The sequence below is a fragment of the Ochotona curzoniae genome, unplaced genomic scaffold (genome assembly GCF_017591425.1).
Source record: "Ochotona curzoniae isolate NIBS_2020 unplaced genomic scaffold, NIBS_Ocur_1.0 scaffold_2587, whole genome shotgun sequence".
NCBI classification, from domain to species: domain Eukaryota; kingdom Metazoa; phylum Chordata; class Mammalia; order Lagomorpha; family Ochotonidae; genus Ochotona; species Ochotona curzoniae.
The window spans coordinates 11,881,489-11,905,037 of NW_024467096.1; the positions used below are offsets into that span (position 1 = coordinate 11,881,489).

Consider the following 23,549-nt stretch of genomic DNA (forward strand, 5'->3'; position numbering starts at 1 on the left):
CCTGCTTCAGGCTTGGATATGCCATTTGCTTAATCCAACAATGAACATCAAGTCCTGTGTTTCCACAGAATTACTTGTGGGATTTACATTAGCATGAATCACACTCTGTTGTGACTTCTTTTACATGCTCTGCATCCTCAAAAAGCCAAGAACTCCTTGAGGACTTGAGAATGCGCTTGGCCTAAGAAAAGAGCGCAGCAAAAACATAAGTAAATAGTAACAACAGTAATTTAAAAAATATCTTTGTATGGTACATAGCATGTAGCAAAAATCATTGTAAGTATTGGATATATGTTTAGTTGACTTCATCATTAAAATAGCCCCACTGACACCCCCAGTTGATAGATTAAAATCCAAGGCCCAGAGAACAAAATATATTCACACAACCAAGGTCAAACCGCTAGTAAGTGACAGAGCAGGGCATTTAGCTGCATCAGGCTTCTTTCCCCTCCCAGCTCTCTCAAGTCCTTTCTAATTGGTAGCAGTCAAGGGAAAACAAACACTTCCAAGCACATTTGTGATTGCAGTAACTAAATGCCCTCACTGTCCTGTGATGCAGGTCACTCAGGGACCATTAGCTATCTGGATGAGGTTGCTGCCATGGAGAATTTATAGAGAAAAGCAATGTGTTTAATTAAGTGGTTGTCGAAAACACCCACCAAGTATAAATGGATTCTGGCAACAGAGGTGCTTCTGCTGCTGCCAGATTCTTGCCACAGATCATTAACATCCTGATAGATTTGAGGTACTTTTCAGCCTGAATGCTTTTCCCCAAGGACAGAGAGCAAGTCTTACTGGACTTTGAGAGCCTTGAAGACATGGGGACACGGAGGCTGGCCTCAATGCCTGGCCCCTGTGAGGGTCAGTGCAAGGCTTCAAACGATAGATGACTCCATCAGAATTAAATCTGAATCATGTCCACAATAGTTCTGAGCCTTCACATGGACCACACACTATGCACTGGGAAGTGAGAAGAGAGGGATTTGGATAGAAAAGAAGCAGAAATAGGCCCTTCCTTAAAAAACGCTTTCCTTACAACTTACACAATGATCTACACCATATGGTATCATAGCAGACAGGAAGATAAATAAGATAAGTTTCATTGAATCAGTGTGCAAAGGTTTGGGTCAGCAGGAAGGAAATAAACAAAATAAAGCAAATAAGATGAGTATAATCATGAAAGCAAGGTATAGCATCAGAAATTGGGTGTGAGGGCACAACAGCAGAAAGTTCAATTGGACCAATGGAATTTGAAAGGTGAAGAACTTAACTAGTCCTAGAGAAAGAAATTTAGATTTCGGGGTCTTAAGAATGCAACAGAACAATACAGAAGCAAAGGCAACTCACTAAAATTACTTGACCATGAGCAGGAGAATGAATTGGACCAATGCTTTGCAATTGCAATGCCACAGGAATGAACTGGGAATCCCATAAAAACACTGATGGTTTAGTTGATCTGATTAGTGTCTATGTTCTCCATGGCTAATAAGTTACAAGGTGCCTCTGGTGCTATTGACTTTGCAATCATGGTTTGAGCAGCAGGGATCTAGAATACTTGAAAGTATGAAAAAATTAGCATGGTTGGGAAGACACATTTCAGAATGTTAACATAATTTGCACAAAACTTTTACCTCTCATTTATTCAGGACTACAAAGAATTAGTAATCCCTGACTTCAGGTTATCTGTCTCCTTATTTCTAAATTATTTGCAAGAGTAGCTTCTACCACAGAATCAGTTCAGCAATACTTACAATAAAAAAAAAAATGGTGATAAGATAAAAGCTAGATTGGCTTTAGTTCACCAATGACACCCGTTATTCCCTCCAGATTTCTGACATTTTTGATTATTTGGGGGCAAAGGATAAATAAAGTCAGATGAACTGCACTCACCAGAGACCTGTCTGAAGTAGCAAAGGTCTCAGAACTTATCCAATGATCCTATGACCCTCCTGTCTACAACTACCAGACAATCAACAAAGAAGTCTGTCACAGGTACAAAGATCATTTAACCAATTTCAACCGTAGTGATCGCTGTGTTGGAAATGAAAAAAATCACAAAAGGCAGCAGAAGCAGAGTAATGAGAAGACAACTACACGAGAGAGCGGAGTCATGAAGTCGGGCTCTCCTGTGACCCGGATAAAGGGCTGCCCTTGGGCAGGTCATTTAATCTCGGGGCTTCTTCATCCAGAAAATAGAGCTGATCATTCCTCCAGCCTCTGTTACTGGTCTGTTTCAGGACAGCAGGTGTGAAATCAAGCTCAGGAAAGGAGGTTTTGGAATCTGAGGACTCTAAACAGACAATCCTGGGTCTGAGAAACAGAGCCTAGCTGCCCATTCCTCAACATGCCTTTGCTACCTCTCTTCTTATTTAAACATCTCAGTGAGCATGCAAGCTGGGAAACCTTTATTCCACCTGCCTCACCAAGTCCAGAAACAGAATTCTAAGTTTTTAAAGCATATGTCCAGCAGAGGATCACTGGGGATTCTCCTGAGGATGTCAAATGTCAAAAAAAGCAGCCCCCGCCTCATGGGGAGGCTGCAACATATTAACAGGACACAGGCAGCATCTTAGCACAGTACAAAGGCTTTAGTAAAAGTCAGAGCCAATAGCGTTGGAGCCTTAAGCCTAGCACTTTATAGCTGTTACTCTTCTGAGCATTGATTGATTTCCTCAGTTATAAACTAGAGCTAATGTATCGCAGATTGTTCTTGTGAAGATTGAAGAAGGGCACTTTCAAACTATAAAGTGCTATAAAACATGTCTTATTTTTATTAAAAAATAAAATGGGGATACCTCATGCATTTTCATTTTTCTTCCCACTCATAAAATATTACTTTGCCTCACTGATTGTTATCTTTTATTTTGCCTCTTCAATTGTAAATTAATAAAAAAAAATAAGCTTTTAAGCTTGCACAGCCATTCCCAGGTTGGGAAGTTATTGTGCAATAATGGGTGAATGATTGAACAACTTTACAACAACCTACATGATAACCAGGTAAAACACAAGAAAATGACCGAGAGAAGTACCATTTAAGGAAGATCATCCAAATTACAAGTATCCTACCCATCTAACATCAAATACATAGACAGTACCCTTGAACTGTTGGGTAAATGTTGCTGTTATTATTAATACAAAACAATCATAGGCAAAAGAATGTATGGGATAAAACAGCTGGAACACCTTACAGATTTACAGTAGGGGTGCATTTCTCAAGAGCACTGGATGTCTAATGGACCAAAGAATACATTAAAGCAAATTCACTGACTTGTAAAACAAAGGAAGTACCTACCAAAGTCCATCAGCTACACTAATCATACAGAGTAGATCCAGGATTCAAACCTACATCTCCTGAGTTCACAGGCAGGCCTTGAAGGCTGTTTCTTCACCCTCACTTTTACTTTGGTCCTGTTAAGGTGCCAGTTAGTTGGATTTCACACATCCATTACAACAAAATCCTGCCAGATACAGAGCAGAGGGAGGAAAAAACAATGTGACTTCTCCAAGTATTGTTCACAAGTATGAAGAACAAGAATTACTTGACCCCAACCACCAAAGACAGGTTTTCTCCCTTAGGAATAAGAAGGAAAAGGACACCTTCCCCCAGGACCACTTAACCCTGTTGTATGAGGATGGAAGAGCCCATCTCCTACCACTACCCTACTCACGTAAGCCAGAAGAGCCATGCCACTGCCATGAGAACTTGTTCCTGAGACTCCACAGAAGGTCGAGATGTTCTTTGTGATGACTTAATGGCTCACTTCTCAGAGCATACACTTTCTGTAAAAACTTCTTGTTCAAAAGGAACAAGAGCGTGAAAAGGGGCAGGCAAGGTTGACATAAGTACTATTCTCTTTATAGTTGCAGAGCCACACACAGCTCCTTCCGGGGTTGCACAGGAGGCTGGGATCCCAATTGGCATTATTGTTGGTTTCAGCTAAACTGAAGTTAGAGTTTGTAGCTACATGCACCCAGTTGAACTCTAGGCCTCTCTGTTCATCGTTCTTGTGTTCTCGTCCCAAACTCGAGTTTCTGACTTTATGAGTAATATAATCACACCAATGTAAAACATAAATTGCTTGGAAAATAGCTTTACTAATTTAGGAAGTTATTTTTAATGTAGCCAGCTTCTTTTGAGGGTAGCAATGTTACAAATAAGTATATTGGAATCATTGTACCTTTTGAAAAACTACTTTGAAAGAGAATATCTTGATCCATAGTAGAGTTACTCACTCGTGATCTCCATGTGGATGTTCTTGGATAGCTCATATCCCTTTGTTCCAAAACTCAACAATCAGTAAAAGACGAATAGCATGATTTCGGGGAGGATCACGTATGATTATGTGTATAAAGCTCTTTTAGAATTTTATTTTAATAAAAATATTTAAAAGTCAGGGTTACAGAAGAGAGAGATAAAGAGATGAGATATGGCTCTTTCTCCATTTTGCTTTCAAATAAAATAATCTCAAACAGTGAGACTCAAGTTCTATTATTTTGAGTCTTCCCTTATTATTTCTTTGTCTAGCTAAAGGTTTTTTTAACTTTCGTCTTTCTTAAGATTTACTTATTTTTAATAGAAAGAGAGGAGAGGAGGAGAAACAGAAAGATCTTCCATCCACTGGTTCACTCCCCAAGTGACCGCAACAGCCAATCCAAAGCCAGGAGTCAGGAGCTTCTTCCAGGTCTCCCACATGGGTGCAGGGTCCCAAAGCTTTGGGCTGTCCTTGACTGATTTTCCCAGGCCAGAAGCAGGAAGGTAGATGGGAAGCGGGGCTGCCAGAATATGAATTGGCACTCTTTTGGGATCCTGGCATGTTCAAGGAAAAGAATTTAGCAGCAAGGATATTGTGCAGGGCCCTAACTTTTGTCTTTTAAAAAATCAATTATTTTCATTAATCTTTTTGCATTGATTTCTTAGTTTCAACTTCATTTAGTTCTCTATTTTTTTCTTTGCTTGTACAAATTTTGGGTTTAGTTTTTTTCTTTCCAAGACTCTAACATGCATTGGTAGGTTATTTGATATCACTGTCTTTTTTGTTTGATGTCAATGCTTATTGCTATAAATGTCCCTCTTAGACCTGCTCTTGCTGTATTTCATAGTTCTTGGCATGTTATGTATTCACTTTCACTTGCTTCAAGGAATATTTAAATTTATGTTACAATTGTTTGAACAAGTGTTTTTGCTTTATTCATTCAGGAATGCATTATTCACTCTCTATAGACTTGTTTATATTTCCAAAATTTATGTTTTTCATTCTGATCTCATTTCATCATGGTGAGAAATATATATGATAAATTTCAGATTCTTTTAATATTTGCTACCATTTGTTTTGTGGTCTGATGTGCAGTTTATCTTTGAGAAATCTTTGTGTGCCTATGTGAAGAATGTAAACTATCCAGCTGTTGGATGAATTGTTCCAAAAAATATCTGCCAGGCCCAATTGATCTTGTACAAAAATCTTTTTCTGATATTTGTTCTTTCTTTTTGCTTGTATGATTTGTCCATTGATAAAAGTAGAGTGCTGAAGTATCATTTTAGATAATTGGGTGCTCAAACATCTGATATACACACAGTTACAATCATCAAACTTTTTTGAAATGATCCCTTCCTCATTATGCAATGATCATCTCTGTACCTTTTGGAGTTTGTGTTTTTACATCTATTTTGTGTGGTATCAAAATAGCTGTTCTACTCATTTTTTTTGTTTTCATTTGCATAGAATATATATTGCCATCCTCTAACTTTCCTTGTGTGTCTCTAGTGGAAAAGTAAATTTTGGACAAGAAATATCTATTGTTGGACAAGAAATATAATAATAATAAATTTGGAGAAGAAATATCTATTGTTGATGGGAGTGTAGATTAGTGCACCCACTACGGAAGTCAGTATGCAAAGAGCTAATGCAAATGAAACCTGATCTACCATATGACCCAGCTATCCCACTGCTAGAAATATATTCAAAGGAAGTATAATCTGCATATGAAAAAGCAAACTTCAACTGTACATTTATAGCACTAAATCCACAGTAACAAAGGTATAGAAACAACACAGATGCCCATCAAAAGAGCAATGGATAAAGAAACTTCACTCCATCTACTCTGAGGAATACTACTCAGTGAATAAAAAGAATGAATTCTATCATTTGCAACAAAATGGTCCCAAAAAGAGACCATTATGTTCAGTGAAACAAGTCAACCTCAAAGTACAAATATCATGTTTTTTTCCTGATGTAAAAAGAATGAATTCTATCATTTGCAACAAAATGGTCCCAAAAAGAGACCATTATGTTCAGTGAAACAAGTCAACCTCAAAGTACAAATATCATGTTTTTTTCCTGATGTAAGGCAATCTTCATGCAAAATACAAGAAAAAATCCAAAAAGAATATATATATGTGTATATATATATATACATATATGTATATATATACACACATATATGTATATATGTATATATACATATATATGTATATATGTATATACATATACATATATATATGTATATATATATGTGTGTATATATATATATATGTGTGTGTATATATATATGTCATCTAGAGAACCTGTGTAATGGAAACTAGAATACCAAGATACATTGTGGTATGCATCTCTACTCCAAAATACAAGGAGGACTTCCAATAAAACTGTTAAATATATCTTGACAATAGGACGCTGGGTTTTCTACCATTATCTATACCTACAATGCAATGCTACATATAAATATCAGAATGTTGGACTTGTGACTTGCTGAAGGACTATATTATTATAATATGAGGGAAAATGGCAGGGGGGAGAAAATGTGGAGGGAGGAAACAGTAGGGTAGTGGGAATACCCATACCTATTAAACCATATCATAGAAAGAAAAAAATTAATTAAAAATATATATATATGTATTCAGCCACCCTTAATCACTTGGCTCTTACTTGTGTATTATTCACTGCTGTGAACTATTTTATAATTGAAACATCTGGACTTTAAAGTTAAAAAAATCCTTAGAGCTTGACTTTTTTTATCCAGCCAGTCTGTATCTTTAAGTTGAGGAGTTTAGTCCATTTTTCGTTCATAGTATTCATATAAACATGGAACTAGCAACATTGTCATAAAGATAAAGCAAGTTCATGAATGTGAAAATATCTTGTGATATATACATTTAAAAAACTAGTATTCTCATCCTGGGCCTAGAATATCTGACTGAATGCAAACATGTTTCAGATTATCAGGTATACCTATGAGTGTGTCTCACCTCCTTGGAAGGAGCTAAGCTCACCATACAGGAAGCTGGGTCATTTTGGACCCACACATAAATAAACCACATGAAGTATGGCTGGTAGCATTAGAGGAGCTTGTCTATAAGTCCTAGACAACCTAGGTAGATTCTATGAAACAGAAGAGACAGGAATATCCATGCTTCCTATCCATTTCAGACCTAGCTTCAAAGCTTGAGTGTTTGTGAGTGCAACTATTCATATTCACCTGAGAAATACTTGTTTTACCTATTTTTTTAGTTGTTAAATTAACCACAAAGAATTATGTCACTAAATATCAATACAGATTACACCTTCTGATTTATGTCTGGAAAATTTACAAGTTTTTATAATCACTGACCAATTAAATAACTAGAAAGGAACATTTCAATAAAAATGCCATGAAACAATTAACATATGCAATATTAAGGGACTGCTGTCACTATTGATTGAGAACTCAAAAACAGCCACAACTAAACTTCCTTATAAGTGAAATGCATTGGGCCCTGTGTGGTAGCCTACTAGCTAAAGTCCTCACCTTGAATGTGCCAGGAACCCATTTGGGCACCAGTTTGTATCCTGGTGGCCCTGTTTCCTATCCAGCTCCCTGCTTGTAGGTATCCCAAGCAACAACTTAACCTTGGGGCCAAACATCTACCCACGCTCAGACTTTCAGTACATGAAAAGTAACGGAGGATGGAAATGAATGCAGAAGCAATCATCTCTGAACACAACATAAAGCCTTTTACCAATATTTAATTCTTGTGAATGGACATGAAACACAGGAAAATCCACTATGTGCTGTATACTTCAATAAAAATTTTACCTGTATTGCTTTTTAGTCATTTCAAGAACTCTTTGTATGTATACTTAAAAAGAAAGGCTCAAAAATGACAGATTGGTTTTAAAAATTAATTTTCACTCAATTCTTGAAACCTATTTGAAACAATAATCAAAGTGAATTGCGTTTAGATCCAATTGACTGAGGAATTCGTGATGCTGGTCTGGATGATTAAACACAATCAATGTTTGAAATACAGTCCAAGCTATCCTGCCCAGGAGTGAAAGATGAAATGAGCCTTCACTAGAGGTTAGTGATCATCAAACTCCATTCCATCCTTTAGTGACTAGATACAAAGCCAGCAGTCAGAACATAACACCATTAAATATCTGAAGCAGGTATTCTAATTAAATTGCATTTCCTAATTACTAGTATGATTCTGCAGGAAAAAAGAGGGATCCCCTTTTCTTATTATGTGAGCATTTTACTCATCATAAAAATTGGGTAACAACTAATATTAGCCTGTTGGATGAAGAAAGGATGGAAAGTCACCTGGACAATAGACTTCTGGGAGTAACAGAAACGAAATCTTAGGGACAGACACTAACAATGATTAAAGCAATAATACCTTACAAGTTAGGGTTGGTTTGTATCCTAATCCTTGACAAGTGTGTTATTTTTCCTACACTGCTTAGCATCCCAGTTTTATTGCTTATATACTTGTATATAAACTGTTATGCAAAATTTTGATTCTGACTTCATATATCCTCTTTCCTATAATCCATTTGCATTGAGCTCATAACAGCACAACTAGTAGCTCAGTGTGCTAAAAGGTAGAGTGTTTTTAATGGAAAGAGACTGAAACCAGAGAGTTAGGAAGCTAATAAAAGTCTTTGAGGTCAATAATACAGACCTGACACAAGGTGGGGGAAGCAATGGGTAGTGAGTAGCTCAGGCCACAGAAGAGTTGTAGGAGTCAAATTTGATCACACCAGGAAACTTGACTCCCTAACTGCATAATTCAGCCACATATTTTTGTAAATCAACCAGAAAATGTTCTACCACAGACCTGTCTCCCATCATACTACACTAACATCAAGGAACATGCTCTGACCTTCATTGGGCCATCACTACTCACTCTGTCAAAAGCCAGAATCCTTGAATGGTTTCTTCAGATGTCTCAGCTATACGGCCTTTCAAATCTTCCATGGCAGTCTCGATTGCCCCTGGCTAAGTGGAAAGAAGAAAATACCTAGTTAATGATGGCTCAGCTCTTTTTGTGTCACGATTGGTTGGTATATTCCAGAAGCTCCTCTAGAAAGCTAATTAGAAAAGATATAGTTCTTGTGGCTTTCTGTTTGGGTTAGACACTCTCTGGCAGAGAACTCAGCCTTTAACTCTTGTAGTTATTAATTTGCTCTCTTAGGTGGAGCAAAAGTGATCCAAATCCTAACTCCTAAAATCTCATTCATGTGTTTTCATAGAAATGAAGACAGCCATTTTTAGTTCAAAACATTTAATACTGTGAAGTTTTAAATCAATGGTTTTTTTTTCTTTTCAGAAAGCACATGGCATTAAAGTAGAAACTAGTGGCTTTCTTCCAATTTTCTAAACATAAATTTCAACTGGGGGATGGATACTTTTTATCTCCATGCTTCCCCTAGTTCTAGCCTTACACTGTAATTGTTACATATCCTAGTAATTTCAATGATTCTTAAAGTACTGTGCACATCAGAATCACCTCAAGTATGTGTTGAAACAGATTTTATATCTGTCATCTGAGTTCCCCGTTCACTTGGTCTGGGATGAAATGTGAGTATTTACATTTCTAACAAGTTCTTGGCTAAAGCTGTTGGTGTGAGGATGGTACTGTACAAATCATTGCTAAGAAATCTATTCTCAATCATCTGGCCTGCTTGTCAGAGTCACTAGAGAGCTTCAAACACGGTGAACACCCAGGCTGTGTGCAGGTCTGGTCCACTGAAAACTATTGGATGACACTCACACTCAATTCATCAAGAATTTTTAAAGACCCCTAGATTGCCCTAATGGAAGCCAAAGTTGAGAATTGCTACAACCTAGGGCTTACCTAAGTCACTTCATTTTGTCACTGAGGGACCTGGGGTAAAGGTAGGAAGTAACTTGACAAGCTCACCAAACTAAACAATGTCAGAGATGGGAACAGAAACACTTTCATTTTCTGACTGCATTAGTGACAAGTAGGTGGCAACATATATTCTCTGCATAGTGAGACCTTAATGCCAAAACCAAACTTGCCATAAATACTATTTGTTATCCTCCTGGCTGAATCTAGTCTTACACAAAAAGAAACAAGGATATAATCCTGGTGAGTACCCATTCAAAGACCACTTGGCAGGATTTTGTTTGTTTTCTTCTTAATCCATGATAAAAAGCTATGAAACATTTGAGTACTAGTGCCTATTTGTTAAGAAAAATGCTACATACATATCTACATAGGAGAAAAATAAAAGGAGTGCAGTTACTTCAAATGAGCTGAGGGCAAATGGATGCGTGCTTTACCTACTCAGCTCTCATGTCGCCAGTCCATTCTACTCAGCCAATTCATCCAGGAAATGGATAGGGCAAATTTCCAACAGAATGCAGTGTCCTGGGTGTGTATTACACATCAATCATGAATTCATTTTGAAACTGTAAACCTTTTGGGGCCTCTCTCTCCTTATTTATAGAACAATTGATTGGTCTAAGCCAAAATTTCCTAAGTTGATAACCAAAATGTAGTGAGGATCGAGGGAATGTGATCATAGCATCAACAGATTCTGCACCTATCCTTCCAATGAGTTTCCTCTTGGAATGGTGGGCAGTGGACTGATTCCTGATTCTATCATTCTCTGCTACCGATGAAACAGTTGTCAGGCAGCTGATAAAACACTGTAAGCCTATTAGACCTTCCTGGACAACAGTCAATGTACTTGAATTTCTGGTTCAGAGAAGCTCCCTGTGATCCCGTGACAATTCTTGTTTCATCTAACTTCATCTCCTTGTTAGTCTGACTGTACCAGGTCTACTAATCAAGGTTCTCTAAAAAGAATTATGCCCTTTTTCCCAATACAACACAAATACGTTTTCTATTCTTGTTCCTGTAATCTCATACTTTTGGCACTAACAAATACAATTCAGTAACGAGACAAATAATTTTCATAAGAAAATAATGTAAATGGAGTTAGAGAATAGTACAATAGTTCTAAAATAAGCATTTTGTTGAATGCTTTTATACTGGAAAAAATACACAATGAGAAGCATAATAATACAATTTTCAAATCCTACTTATCTTTCCTATGGAAAGCAATGGGTAAAAAGATCTATGGGAATGAAAAATGACCTAGCGTTTAATCCATACAGTCCACCACAGTATAGCTACCCTTCAGAAATTCTTGCTTGTGTAACCTGACACATGAATGAAGTATTCTTTGCAGCCTTGTTTATGGAATAGCACGCATTTGTAAGATAAGAAAGCAGGTTGTTGGATGTGTCATCAAGTACATTCACATAACGCAATATGATGGTTTAAAAAAAAAGAAACTTGTGCTAACATTAAATAATTTAAAAATATGTTATCAAATGAAAGAAAAAAGATAATTAGCATAGAGAAAAATATTTCACCTTCTGTGTTGGGGTGAGAGGGATAAGAACAGATATCAACGCTTACTTAGGTCTGCAGAATCGATTCTATGATTCTGGAAGGATATATAGAAACTACTCCCAGTGCTATCCTACAGGTTGGGAAAGAAAGTGACAGAAACAGATGGTGGAAGTGATCTTTTGTTGCATATTTTTTTTAAATGTAAACACTGAAAATAAAGCGTGTTCCTCACAGAATGGAATGGTAACCTCTGGAGATCCATCAGTAAGCTTTCAAGTAGTGTACTTCAGTATAGAAATACACTCTCATACATTTTATTATTACTTCTTGCATTAACAGATTAACTTTAGCCACTTACCAATGGAAACAAAAGAAAGTGCGCAAACACTTTGCACTCAGGACATCAAGTTTTAAATCTCAGCTTTTAACAGTGTTCACGGTATTTAAGTCATTATACATCAAGTTGCTGCTTGTTGGGTGGGTGAAATAATAATAGCTATCACAGAGTTATTGTCAGTTGCCATGAAATATTTATGTGAAATAATTTAAAAGATTTACCATCATTCACATTGGTAATATTAAGTAGAAGGGTGACAATCATATCAGAATAGGTGGATCAACTGGTTACTGCCATTGAGTAGTTATCTTTGAGACTCCCTGCACCCTAAGAAAAACAGGAAAACATGATGGAAAAACATGACCATATCACCTGACATTGATTAAGGCATATGTACTTTAGTGTCTATCACTAAGTTGTTTCTGGCAAGACCAACTGTTGAATTTGTGTCAGTTTCTTTTTAAAAATAATCATTTTACCGATTTTATATATTTGAAAGAGAAACAGAGAGTCAGAGAGAGAGACATCTTGCATCCACTGGTTTACTCCCTATGTATCCACATCGGCCAAGGTTAGGCCAGGCCAAAATCAGGAGCCCAAAACTCAATCCAGGCTTCCCACATGGAGTGGCAGAGAAACCTAGTGTTTACATGGACCATCATTTGCTGCCTCCCATGATGCACTTTAGCAGGAAACTAGAATCAGGAGTAGAGCTGAGACATGAACCTAAGCAATCCGATGTGCACATCTCAAGTAGCACCTAGACCACCATGCCAAATTCTCTTCCTTGCTGGAATTTCTAAGACATGTGTACCTATCCACTTCTTTGAACTTGTTTGAGCAAGACAGAAGGGTTCAGTTTCACACAAGCAATACCTTGTCCCTGCTAGTTTTCTTTCTCCTAAGTTATGAGTCCCAAGGAGGGGGTAATAAAGAACAATGTGTGTAAACAATCAGGTTTCTCTTGTGTGTGCTGTCACAGCCAGAGAGTTCAGCTTGGCAATGAGCACATAGATGCGCATAACACAAAACTACATCAACTACAATTTGCAATGTCCATGAAAATTTGCCTTTTTCTGAAAATGAAGATATTGTATCTTTGTACTGTATTATTGTTAAGTGTCTGCTGTTAAAGCTCCTTTATCACAATCCTCAAGGAATTTTAGCAGAAGGAGGGAAGTTGACAAGCCTTTCGCCCTGTGAGAGATCTATTTTCTCAACTAAAAAGAAGCTCACATAGGCTATACTAATATAACTAATAAATGCAGTTGTCCCAAATGTGAGAGCAAGACACAGGGAACCCTAGAGCAAGATAAGAGGGGGAAGGCAGAGAGTATGAAAGCCAAATTAGTGTCATGGAAGCAATGACATCTTGCTACACAATGGAAGTCCTGAACCTGCTTATTAAAGTCTCGGTGCTTACAATAGAACACAGTCTATAAAAAGGCCATGGGGAACCATTAATTAAATATTAAAAGATCAAATAGTTTTAGTCCCATTAGTTTATATGCAATTTAGATTCTCAAGTATAAATTTAGAGATAATTCCCTATCCTGAAACCCTTTCAACTTTCTGATAAGGTATCTGCAAATACAGAATCCTACAGGGAATTTAAAAATATCTTTCCCCATGTGGATTAAGTATTGTTCCTTTCATGAGAAGTTGCTTTTGAATATCAGTCTCTACAACTAAGATGATTATCATAATATGCTTCAAGTTATAAGCCTTGATGGGTACTTTTGTTCAGAGAGGGCAAGAGGCCTTTTTTAGATATATCTAAGCAGTAATAGCAGATGAACAAAAACAAGACTAAAAGGTTATCTCGGCAGACTAATGACGAGGGATTCGGACCTTCATTCCTGTGACCTCTCATTGATTTTCCAAGGTCACAGGCAGCAGAGTGTGGAGGAAAGCAGCAGGAGTTGGGAATTCCTAGAATTTCAATCCCAACATGACCCAGAGGTTGTTGGTTGAACTTGGATAAGTCATACCCGTTTTGTGTTCTTCAAGGGTAGAATTAGGTATGCTTTAAGAACCTTTTACTTCTTGGAAGAATGAATCTAAGTCATAGAAGCACCATTTTAGTACATAAATTTTAGGCTGGAATCCCAAGGATGTTGACATCCCAGACTGACCACATGAATGTAAGAAAATAGATTAGAGCTTGACTTATTTTATGATCTGGCATTCAGAGGTGGCATCTAAAATATGAGACAATCATGCCAACATTGCCTTTTCCTAGTCATGAATTAATTTACATTCCCATATGATTCACCTCTTTGCAAATAATGCTTGACATTCACATCATCTATTATTCTTGTGATAAGAGCATTGGCCTCTGAGAAACTGAGTGTCACCATGCCACAGAAAGGCCGAAAATAGCTTTTCTTCTTGGTCTAAAGATATCAAAGAAAAAAACCTACATATTCACCAAAAATTAAGTAAACTGTGGAACACATTCATAGTGAGGTATCATGCAGCTGTCACTAATAATGTTGCATTTAGTGAACTAAGCAAGTCCGAAAGGACAAATATATGTTCTGACACAAGAGAGCCTTCTTGCAAAGTACAAAATAGATACATAGGTAGTAAAGTAAATACATACATTCTCACAGATGAATTATACTATAGAGACCAGCATACCAAGAAGGGAAGATACATTGACGTATAAATCTCTATACTCAAATTAAAGGAATACTCCAAATGAAACAGTTAAATATACCTTGGCAGAAGGATGCTAGATGTTTTACATTTCCTACACCTACAATGCCAGGAAACACTTAAATAGCAGAGTGTTAAGCTTATAACTACTACTACTAGTGAAGGACTACACCATGTACTACAATACAGGGGAAATGGTAGCAGGAAAAACAGGCAAGGAAGAAAGGGAAGGGGAGGGGAGGGAGAAATCCCTATACCTACCAAAGTGTATCATAGATAATAAAAATAATAATGGCCCACCAACAACAAAACTAGAAGATCAAGCCCGAACTCTGATTTTCACATTTACGTTGAAATGATCAGGGGTGGTAGAGGTTTCCCTTGCCTTTGGGAATGATGGTTTATTACATGTTGAAGATAATGAAGATTTAGGTTTATATTTTTATGAATCTAAATATTTGCATGATTAAACATGATATTACAACATAAGAAATATCATTTGGTATATAATCCCATTTTATGTGTAAGAAAAAAAATTTAAAATAACCTCCAAAATGTTTAAAGGCACGTTGAATACAATATTTCAACCATTTAAAAAATGGGATTATCATAACATTTTATTTACCTTACTCACATTCCCATATTTATCTTCAATAAACCACTTCCTTGGCAATGACTTAAGAACTTTTTATGTATTATATTTCTTATTAGAAAGATAGAAACACATAAAAACATACAGAGATCTTCTATCCACTGCTTCACTCCTCAAAAGCAGGTTAATAGACAAAATTGGACCAGGCGAAAGTCAGCATGCTAGATTTTCACTTTGGTGTCCCAAATGGGATTCATAGAGCCTCCATCTACTCCCATAAACGGAGTGAACGAGGTGGAAACTACAATTGGAAGGAAATCTGTAATTTGCATTCAGATTCTTTGACATGAGTCAGTCTTAACTGTGGCACAGAATGTTCATTTCTAAAACATTTTTAATAACGTAAAATGCTCAGCTGAGAAATTCTTCCATTTATTTACATAATGTCCTTCTGACTTTGCAAAAAGCATCCTTTACAGGCAATCAATGTGGCATGCATGGGCGTGGAGAGGGAGAAAAGTGCAATTTAGAAAATAAAGAATGAGACAGACACAAGATAAGGATTAGAAAAGCAGGCAGCAAGGGAAGTCACCTTCTCTGAGGAAGGAGGTTGACCTAGAATTTTTAAAATGTTTTTTTAAAGATTAATTTATTTTATTGGAAAGGCTGCTACATAGAGGAGATACAAAGAGAAAAATCTTCCATCTGCTGGTTTATTCCACAAGTGGGCGCCAACAGCTAGAGCTGAGCCAATGTGTGAAGCCAGGAGCCAAGAGTCTCTCCCTGGTCTCCCACATAGATGCAGGGACTCAAGGCCTTGGGCCATCCTCAACTGTCTTCCCAAGCCACAGGCAGGGATCTGGATGGGAAGTGGAGCAGCCATAATATGAACTGGCACCCAAATGGGATGTTGGCAGTTGCAAGTTGATGACTATAGGTACTAGGCCACCGTACTGGGTCCCGCTGACTCGGTTTTTATTGAAATGCTTGAGAGGTCAAATTACAGGAGTTGATATGGCACAAATATTGATGGATATACCATATTGATGCTAACCAGCCAATGATTGATAATCAGGAAGCAACAATGTTACCCAAGACAGAAATCGGTATGTGACTCTCCGAAACTATCTTAAACACCCCATCCTGTGGCCTTGGATGGTTGCCCCACCACAGACCCTCACCCACAGATGTGGACCCTGGTCCTGGACTATGCCAGCTTCAGATCATTGCCTGCAGAGTTTGAACTTGTTCTCCAGCACCAGCTGTCTGTGAACTAAGATTCCAGACAAAGTCTGTCTTGCTCTTCTTCATCAAGTCATGCTGTTATTTATTTATTTATTTATTTATTTATTTATTTATTTATTTATTTATTTTACAAACTGCCTGTGGCAGTTCCCATCATGAGGATTAAGAGGGTTGAAATTACTTCAAATATTGATTTATTTGAAACGTGCGTTGGTTATAGGGTGAAGTTTTTTACTTACCAGTTCACTACTCAAATGGCACCAACATCTATAACTGGGGTTGGGCCAGTCCAAAGTGAGAAGCCAGGAACTCCATCCAGGTCTCCCATCTGGGTTGGCAGAATACAAGCAGCATCATCTACTGCCTTCCAAGATGCATGAGGTGGAAGATCGATTGGAGGTAGAGTTGGTGGGACTCAAAATCCCTCCCAGAAAAATATGGAAGGTAGGTGTCTCAAATGCAGCTTAACTCATCGTGGTACAAGTTCCACTTCAGGGGGTGGGGGTTTAATCTATGTTGTTTAGAGGTTTACCACCTTTGAACAGTGAATAGCAGGAGTCACCATGGCTGAATATTAATGGTTTTATATATGAAGTCAAAGGAAACGCACACATATGCGCGCGCACACACACACACACACTCACACTGTCTCTTGCACGTGATGCTCTGTACCTCAAAACTATCCTATCCAGAATGCCATCACCAAGTGTAAAGCTCTTGAAACCCTGAAACATGAGCTAGATAAACCCTTTTTCTTTATAAAGCTATCCAGCTTGAAATGTTTCATTACATTAATGCAAAAGAGACTAACACCTTATGTAATAAATTGATTTCCTTTCTTTGTTATATGGAGTAATAGAATGAGGAGTTTAGATGTGGGACATCTTGTATTAATCCTTGCTTTGCCACATACTAGCCCATCAGTCAAGTCAACCTTCTTTATTTGCTGTGATGTAAGGAAAGCAAATTGCTTCTTTCCAGTCCCTCTTGTCCACTGGAAAGCAACTGTGCTGGTTGTTGCTCTGTTGCCAAAGAGTAACATCATTTTCAAAAACGTGTGTTAACTGCACAATCTGGGGCCAGCATTGTAGCATTACATTGCCACATCCCTCATCGTTGGCATCTCATATAGACACCAGTTCAAGACCTGGCTGCCTTGCTTCTGATCCAGTTCCCTGCTAATCAGCTTGGGAAAGCAGCAGAAGGTGGACCAAATGCTGGGGTCCCTGCACCTGTGGGAGACACAGAAAAGTCTCTTGGCCCCAAGCTTTGGACTGTCATAGCCCTGGTTGCTATAGCCATTTAGAGAACTAGCAAATGGAAGCTTACTCTCTGTTGTTCCCTTTCTCTCTGTTTAAATAAACTGCTCTTTAAATAAATAAGAAATAAAATATTAAAGAAAGAAGTACACAGTCTGTTTGCTGGCTAGATTGAGATGCACTGCACTGAGACATCTGTTTCATTTAATTTCAGCTCTAATAAGTGGTCTTTTATGATGACTCTCATAATCTTAAGAGAATTTTAAGAGCCATAGCCTGAGTTAATTAGCTCCCAAGAAATGAAATGGCTTCCTTTCCTCTGCCTCTGACCATCTCCATGTACACTGGTAACTCAACTGCTCAACTGTGAGATCAGGGTAATGTCATGGCCATCTTAATGTCAGGACCTGTGACCAATTACAGGAGTTTTAATTAAAAGAAAAAGAAAAAGAAAAAGAGAAACTGTTCATAGTAACAATGAGATGGCCTTTAGGAGATATTTATAGATATGCTATGCACTCTATTTAAAGAATTTTAAAAGAGCTAGCTTATTTGAACCATCATAAAAATGGCATTTTATCCTTTGTATATGAGGGAATTCACACATACACACACTCTTTCTTCCATTTTTTTCAATTACCATACCATAGCAGATCTGTGCTTTAACTTGGGTTCTTTTTTACTTGTTAGATTCGTCTATTCTCATACTTAATAAAAATAATTGTTATTATAAATACAAATTAACTGTTATTTTTTGCATGTACTAATGCACATTCATTAAATCACATGTCAATAAGAACTTTTTTCACAATTATATGTCTTGGTCTGAAGGAAACCAAATATAGAATGCATGGGAATTTCACCACTCCAGTGTTCTGGTCTACCTTAGATTCACTAGCAAAATCGGAAGATTTCCCCTTAAAATTTTTTGAAAATTTATGGCTGTTCATAAATCTGAAGAACTTATTTTTCATGCGGAGTGAAGTTAGTCATAGAGAACCCTCATAAAGGAGTGTAAGTTCAATTGTGCATGGTGGGAAGAGCATTGGATTCCCAGCTGCAGCTCTTCTACTTACAGGACTTGGAGGAAACTCTTCATCTCTCTAGGACTTTAACATGGTCACTCCGAAAACAACAATGATGCCCTCTCCCTGGTCTGCCTCACTGTGGTTACTCCAGGGAAGAAGACATAGTAAGGATCTGAATTTACTCTAGCAAATCATATAAAAATAACAAAATAATATAAAGAAAGAGAAATGTATCAGTGCTTTGGACTGTGTTAATGTACATAAACAGTAGCTATATTTCCTAGAATTGGCTTTTCCATAGGGTCGGTCTAATAGAAGGCTCCAGAGGCAGAAGTGAGATTGTAGTCATTTTCCTTGGTAAAGATCTGAGCAAGTCATGATGCACTGGAGTAACTTCATGGCAACTCATCTCCCATTTTACTCACTGTTCAAAGGGCAGTGCCTGGAACTAAGTCTCTTTTTGTTAAAATCAGACATCCTCCTCAATTCTGTAATCCCCACACTAACTAAGGTTGAAACTCAGTGGAAAAGGCACTGGCATGTGTGATTCACACCAACAAAGTCACAGCTTGAGGGAGACAGTTATAGGTTCAATGTTTTCCGCATGAGGCCCATTGAGTTACCAGAAAATCCAGTGTTTCCATACAGGATTTTTTTCCCCAATTGCCAATATCCTGTTCTTTCTAGACAGAATTCATCTAGTTGACCTATCCCAACTTAAGGCCCATCATCATATGCACAGACATTAGTTTTTGCATAAATTTCCTAGCCAACACTCATAATTACATGGGTGACAAATTCATTATCCTGTAATACCCAATGATATTCACTCATCAAACCTTGGCATTATCAATTGAAAAGATAATAAGCTCTAGGTGATGCTTTCATTTCCTTTACAGTTACAGCTTCTGACTTAGTTTGCATATTCAATAAAGTTCACATCTTTGAAAACAAACCATATGTTCTGCATATGCAAAAACACACACATAGTATAGCACCTACCAAAGCACACTGCATGTAAAGGTATTTATAATGTTTAAACATATATACATAAAATTCAATTGCTTTAGTTAAAATTGTATCTCAACCAAAGATGTGTTTTAAAAGCTACATAGTCAAGATTCATTAAAGTTTCTCAAGTAGTCACAAATTCTTGGCTCCATCTATGTGTGAAATTGAAACATATACTTTTTAACAACAGAATGTACCACGTACAAATGAAAATCAGACAAATTGTACTGCCATAGTGCGCCCCCTCCCTAGTGTTTCCTCTAGTAGATTATAGCACTGGGCACCAAACACCATTTGTTAACCACGATGTTTAAGAACTGGGGAAGTAAATCTTACATTGGAAGGAGGGTTCAAGAGAGAAAGTTACGTGAAAACCAGAAAGCATTCTTCACTTGTCCCAAATGCTAGAGGTTTGAAATATTGTTCTGCTTTATCTGGATCCACAAGCTCCCTCTTCACTATACTATCAATATCTTCCCATTGAGCCAGTAGGGAGCTAAGTTCCAGGTGGCAGTTACAAGTTTAAGATTTGAAAGGACCTGATCGGACCTGATGTGTGCAACCACACATTGCAATATATGCTGGCAAGATCCAGCCCATTCTCAGCAACTCTCATCACTCCATAATGCCCCTTCCAAATACTGAACACCCACACAGAGCTCACAGATCCTTGTGCTCTAGTTGCTATGCTTCTCTGTCCATATAGAGCTATTCCTTGAGGTTGGGTTTAGCAGGAACAAGAAAGCAAGAAATCAAAGACCAGGGAGCCTAAAGGAAGTGACATCTGCTTCTTTTTGATATTGTTTTCTTGTGATCAAGACCCTAACTGCTCTGAAGTTCAGACGATTCACATGTCAAATGAGGATAAGCAGGCAATCTCCTGATTTTTGTGACCATTACACAGGTAACAAATGCGAACTGACTTGTAAAACATGGGACATGTAGGAGAACATGAGACTTTCTTTCTAGAGAGAGGCTTTATGTGGTATTTAAAAAGCACCAATCCATTTACCCGTGTAACGAAGAACTTCCGTGAGACAAAAGGCCAATGGTATGGATTGGGGTAAAGTCTTGACTCAGTCACACTTGACACTCTCGACATGGACCTCGGTACTGAGTCCTTGGCTGGATCTCCTTCCTCCACAGACAAATGGTCAGTCTCACAGGGCTGTTCATCTCCCTCTTGCTGAAGTGACACAGGCTGGAATCCTTCAAGGCTCCCAAGAGTGGCCATTTCTTCAGCCTACACCAAGAGAAGAAATAAGCCTCTAATCAGACCTGATAAGATAATCCTCACCACCCCCATGGCTTAAGTGAGTCAGGACAAAGAGTCCTGTGAAAAATTAAGTCTTCCAGTGGGAAAAGGGAGACATTAGGGTCAGACGGCAAGTTTGGATCTGGGTTTGGAAGGCATTTGTCTGTGTATTTTCAAAGAAGCTTATGAATGAGAGTAAGTGTGGTAAATAGTTCATTAAATGAAGAGATAGAGAGAGGAACTAGTGGGTGAATAAGAAGGGTCAGCCATTCATAAGTTCGAAAGCGTTAGGATCTTCATGAGGTAGCCAGTCAGGTCCTGGCTGCCCAGGTCCATACACAGGATGGCGTAGCGGAGGGCATAGCCCTTATAGATGGGCATCATGTGGATCATGCCATTGTCTGAGTCCACCATGATGTCCGTGGTGTGGCCCCAGGCATACAGCAACATTACAGCCTGGATGACCACGCATATGGTTGGCATGTTGAAGGTCTCAAATATGACCTGGTTCATCTTTTTTTGATTGGGCTTGGGGCTTTGGGGGTTCTCGTCAGATGTATTGGGTACTCCTTGGGGGCCACACACAGATTGTTGTAGAAGGTCGATGTCAGATCTTTTTTTTTTTTTTTTTTACATCATCTCAGTTAGTCACAATGTTGTGTTCAATGGGGTACTTGTGGGTCAGGATGCTGTGCTTGTTCTGTACCTCGTCTATGTTGTGGTGATACAGGAAACTGAGGTTTGAAAGGATAAGGGATACCCAGCTTGATGGATATCTGAATAGGCTCATGGTGGTAGTCACAACTGGTATGGAAGTGTACAAAATTTGAGGATCAATCTTGGAAGAAGATAGAAGTCCCTCCCTACTCATCTGACTCATTATACTCCAGTAGAGGGAAATGTGACATTGATACAGGCTGTGTCCTGAACAGGTTGAGGCTGTGTTCTGAATAGGTTGAGAGAGGCACCCAACATGGACAAGATGTCACATTCCAACAAGGGGATTGGACAGGATAGGATAACCAGAAAATAATGAGTGAAGAGTATTCCCTCAAGGGAGCACAGCAAATGGCCTGATTGTAAAGGTTTGGCAGGAATTCCATCAATACCCATAACAATGATCTGGGAAGGATAGGTATTGCCTGAATGGGCAAGCAACACAAAGTAGGTAACTCCTGTTTCCACCAGAAAATTGATGGATGTAACCAATACCTCAATGGAAACCTGTGGCTTGGCCAGGTTGATGATGTCTGCTCCTCGGCCCTGCTAATCCTCAGCCAGTCCCAAAAGTTTAGGTGTTAGTTAGGTCAGCAATATTGCCCCTTGAGGGGGTGGGAGTGCCCCATAGAGGCAGAGCACCAGTCCTCCACATTGGGCAATCTGATTTCCAGTGTCCCACTGGCGTGCAACGTGGACATGGCTTGGTAGGGCTGAGAGGTCACAGGTTTGGACATTGTGGTGACCCTCCTGCCCACATTTAAAGCAGACCCCCAGCCATGTCCAAGTCCCATGAGGTACAGTAGGTCATCATGCCACCACCAGTGCCTGGGATTGGCGAGGAGAGTCATCTTTTTCTGTAACTGCCTGTCTTACCTGTTTGGGTGTCTCCTCATGAGTGTTGTAGAGTTTAAATGCGATTTTTACCAGTCCATGTTTAAGAGTCTGAGGACCCTCTTGCTTGTGTGAGTTTTTTATGAATATCTGGAGCAGACTGGGAAATGAAATGTGTTGCCAAAACCATGGCCCCTGAGGGAGACTCAGGGTTTAATTTAGTGTATTTAATGAGAGCCTCAGACAACCTATCCAGAGTTTTCACCTGAGTTTTGTGTGACATCCTGCAATCTATTAAAGTTGTCCACCTTATTAGAGACTGTCTGCATGTCTGCCAGAAAGGGTTGGACCATGTGAGTCACACTGTGGCAGCCCCATTGATTGTCTTGGTATTTCCAGTTGGAGGGTATGTCAGGGACCACCTGAGTCCCCGAAGGAGGGTTTGGCCAGTTAGGCATTGTTGATCCACATGGTCCCTTGCTGCCATTCCTCAGAGATTAGTGAGAAAGTGAGGATGACATGGATGTCTCCTATGAATTTGACGTAAGAGTACAGGTTTACAATTAACTTACATTGTACATTACAAAAAACAATGAGCATAACATGAATGACTTGGTAGATAAAAGTAAAGAGATTTTAAACAGTTTTCAAACAGGTACGGCTAGAACCTTAACAGTCCTAACTGACAAGAGGCATGTGTTTGCTCATCTTAGGAAGCACATGCAGGGTTGTATAAAAAGGTGCAACTTTTAGATCTTTTAGAATTGAGATAATGATTGGGCCCGGCGCGGTGGCGCAAGTGGTTAAGGTCCTCGCCTTGCACGCCCGGGATCCCATATGGGCGCCGGTTCTGCTCCCGGCAGCCCCGCTTCCCTTCCAGCTCCCTGCCTGTGGCCTGGGAAAGCAGTCGAGGACAGTCCAAAGCTTTGGGACCCTGCACCCGTGTGGGAGACCCGGAAGAGG

General features: G+C 38.7%; 1 protein-coding gene across 1 annotated transcript in view; it reads right to left on the reverse strand.

Moving 5' to 3' along the window:
- TPRG1 (tumor protein p63 regulated 1) overlaps window positions 1-21,017 on the reverse strand; it is a 109,070-nt gene extending 88,053 nt beyond the window's left edge. Inside the window, exons 1-2 of the mRNA XM_041003003.1 lie at window positions 20,793-21,017; window positions 9,164-9,255 (exon numbers count right to left, since the gene is read on the reverse strand). Coding sequence (XP_040858937.1) covers window positions 9,164-9,255; window positions 20,793-21,014 — 314 coding nt within the window. The 5' untranslated portion in view covers window positions 21,015-21,017. The remainder of the gene's footprint in view (window positions 1-9,163; window positions 9,256-20,792) is intronic.
- Window positions 21,018-23,549: the final 2,532 nt, after the last annotated feature.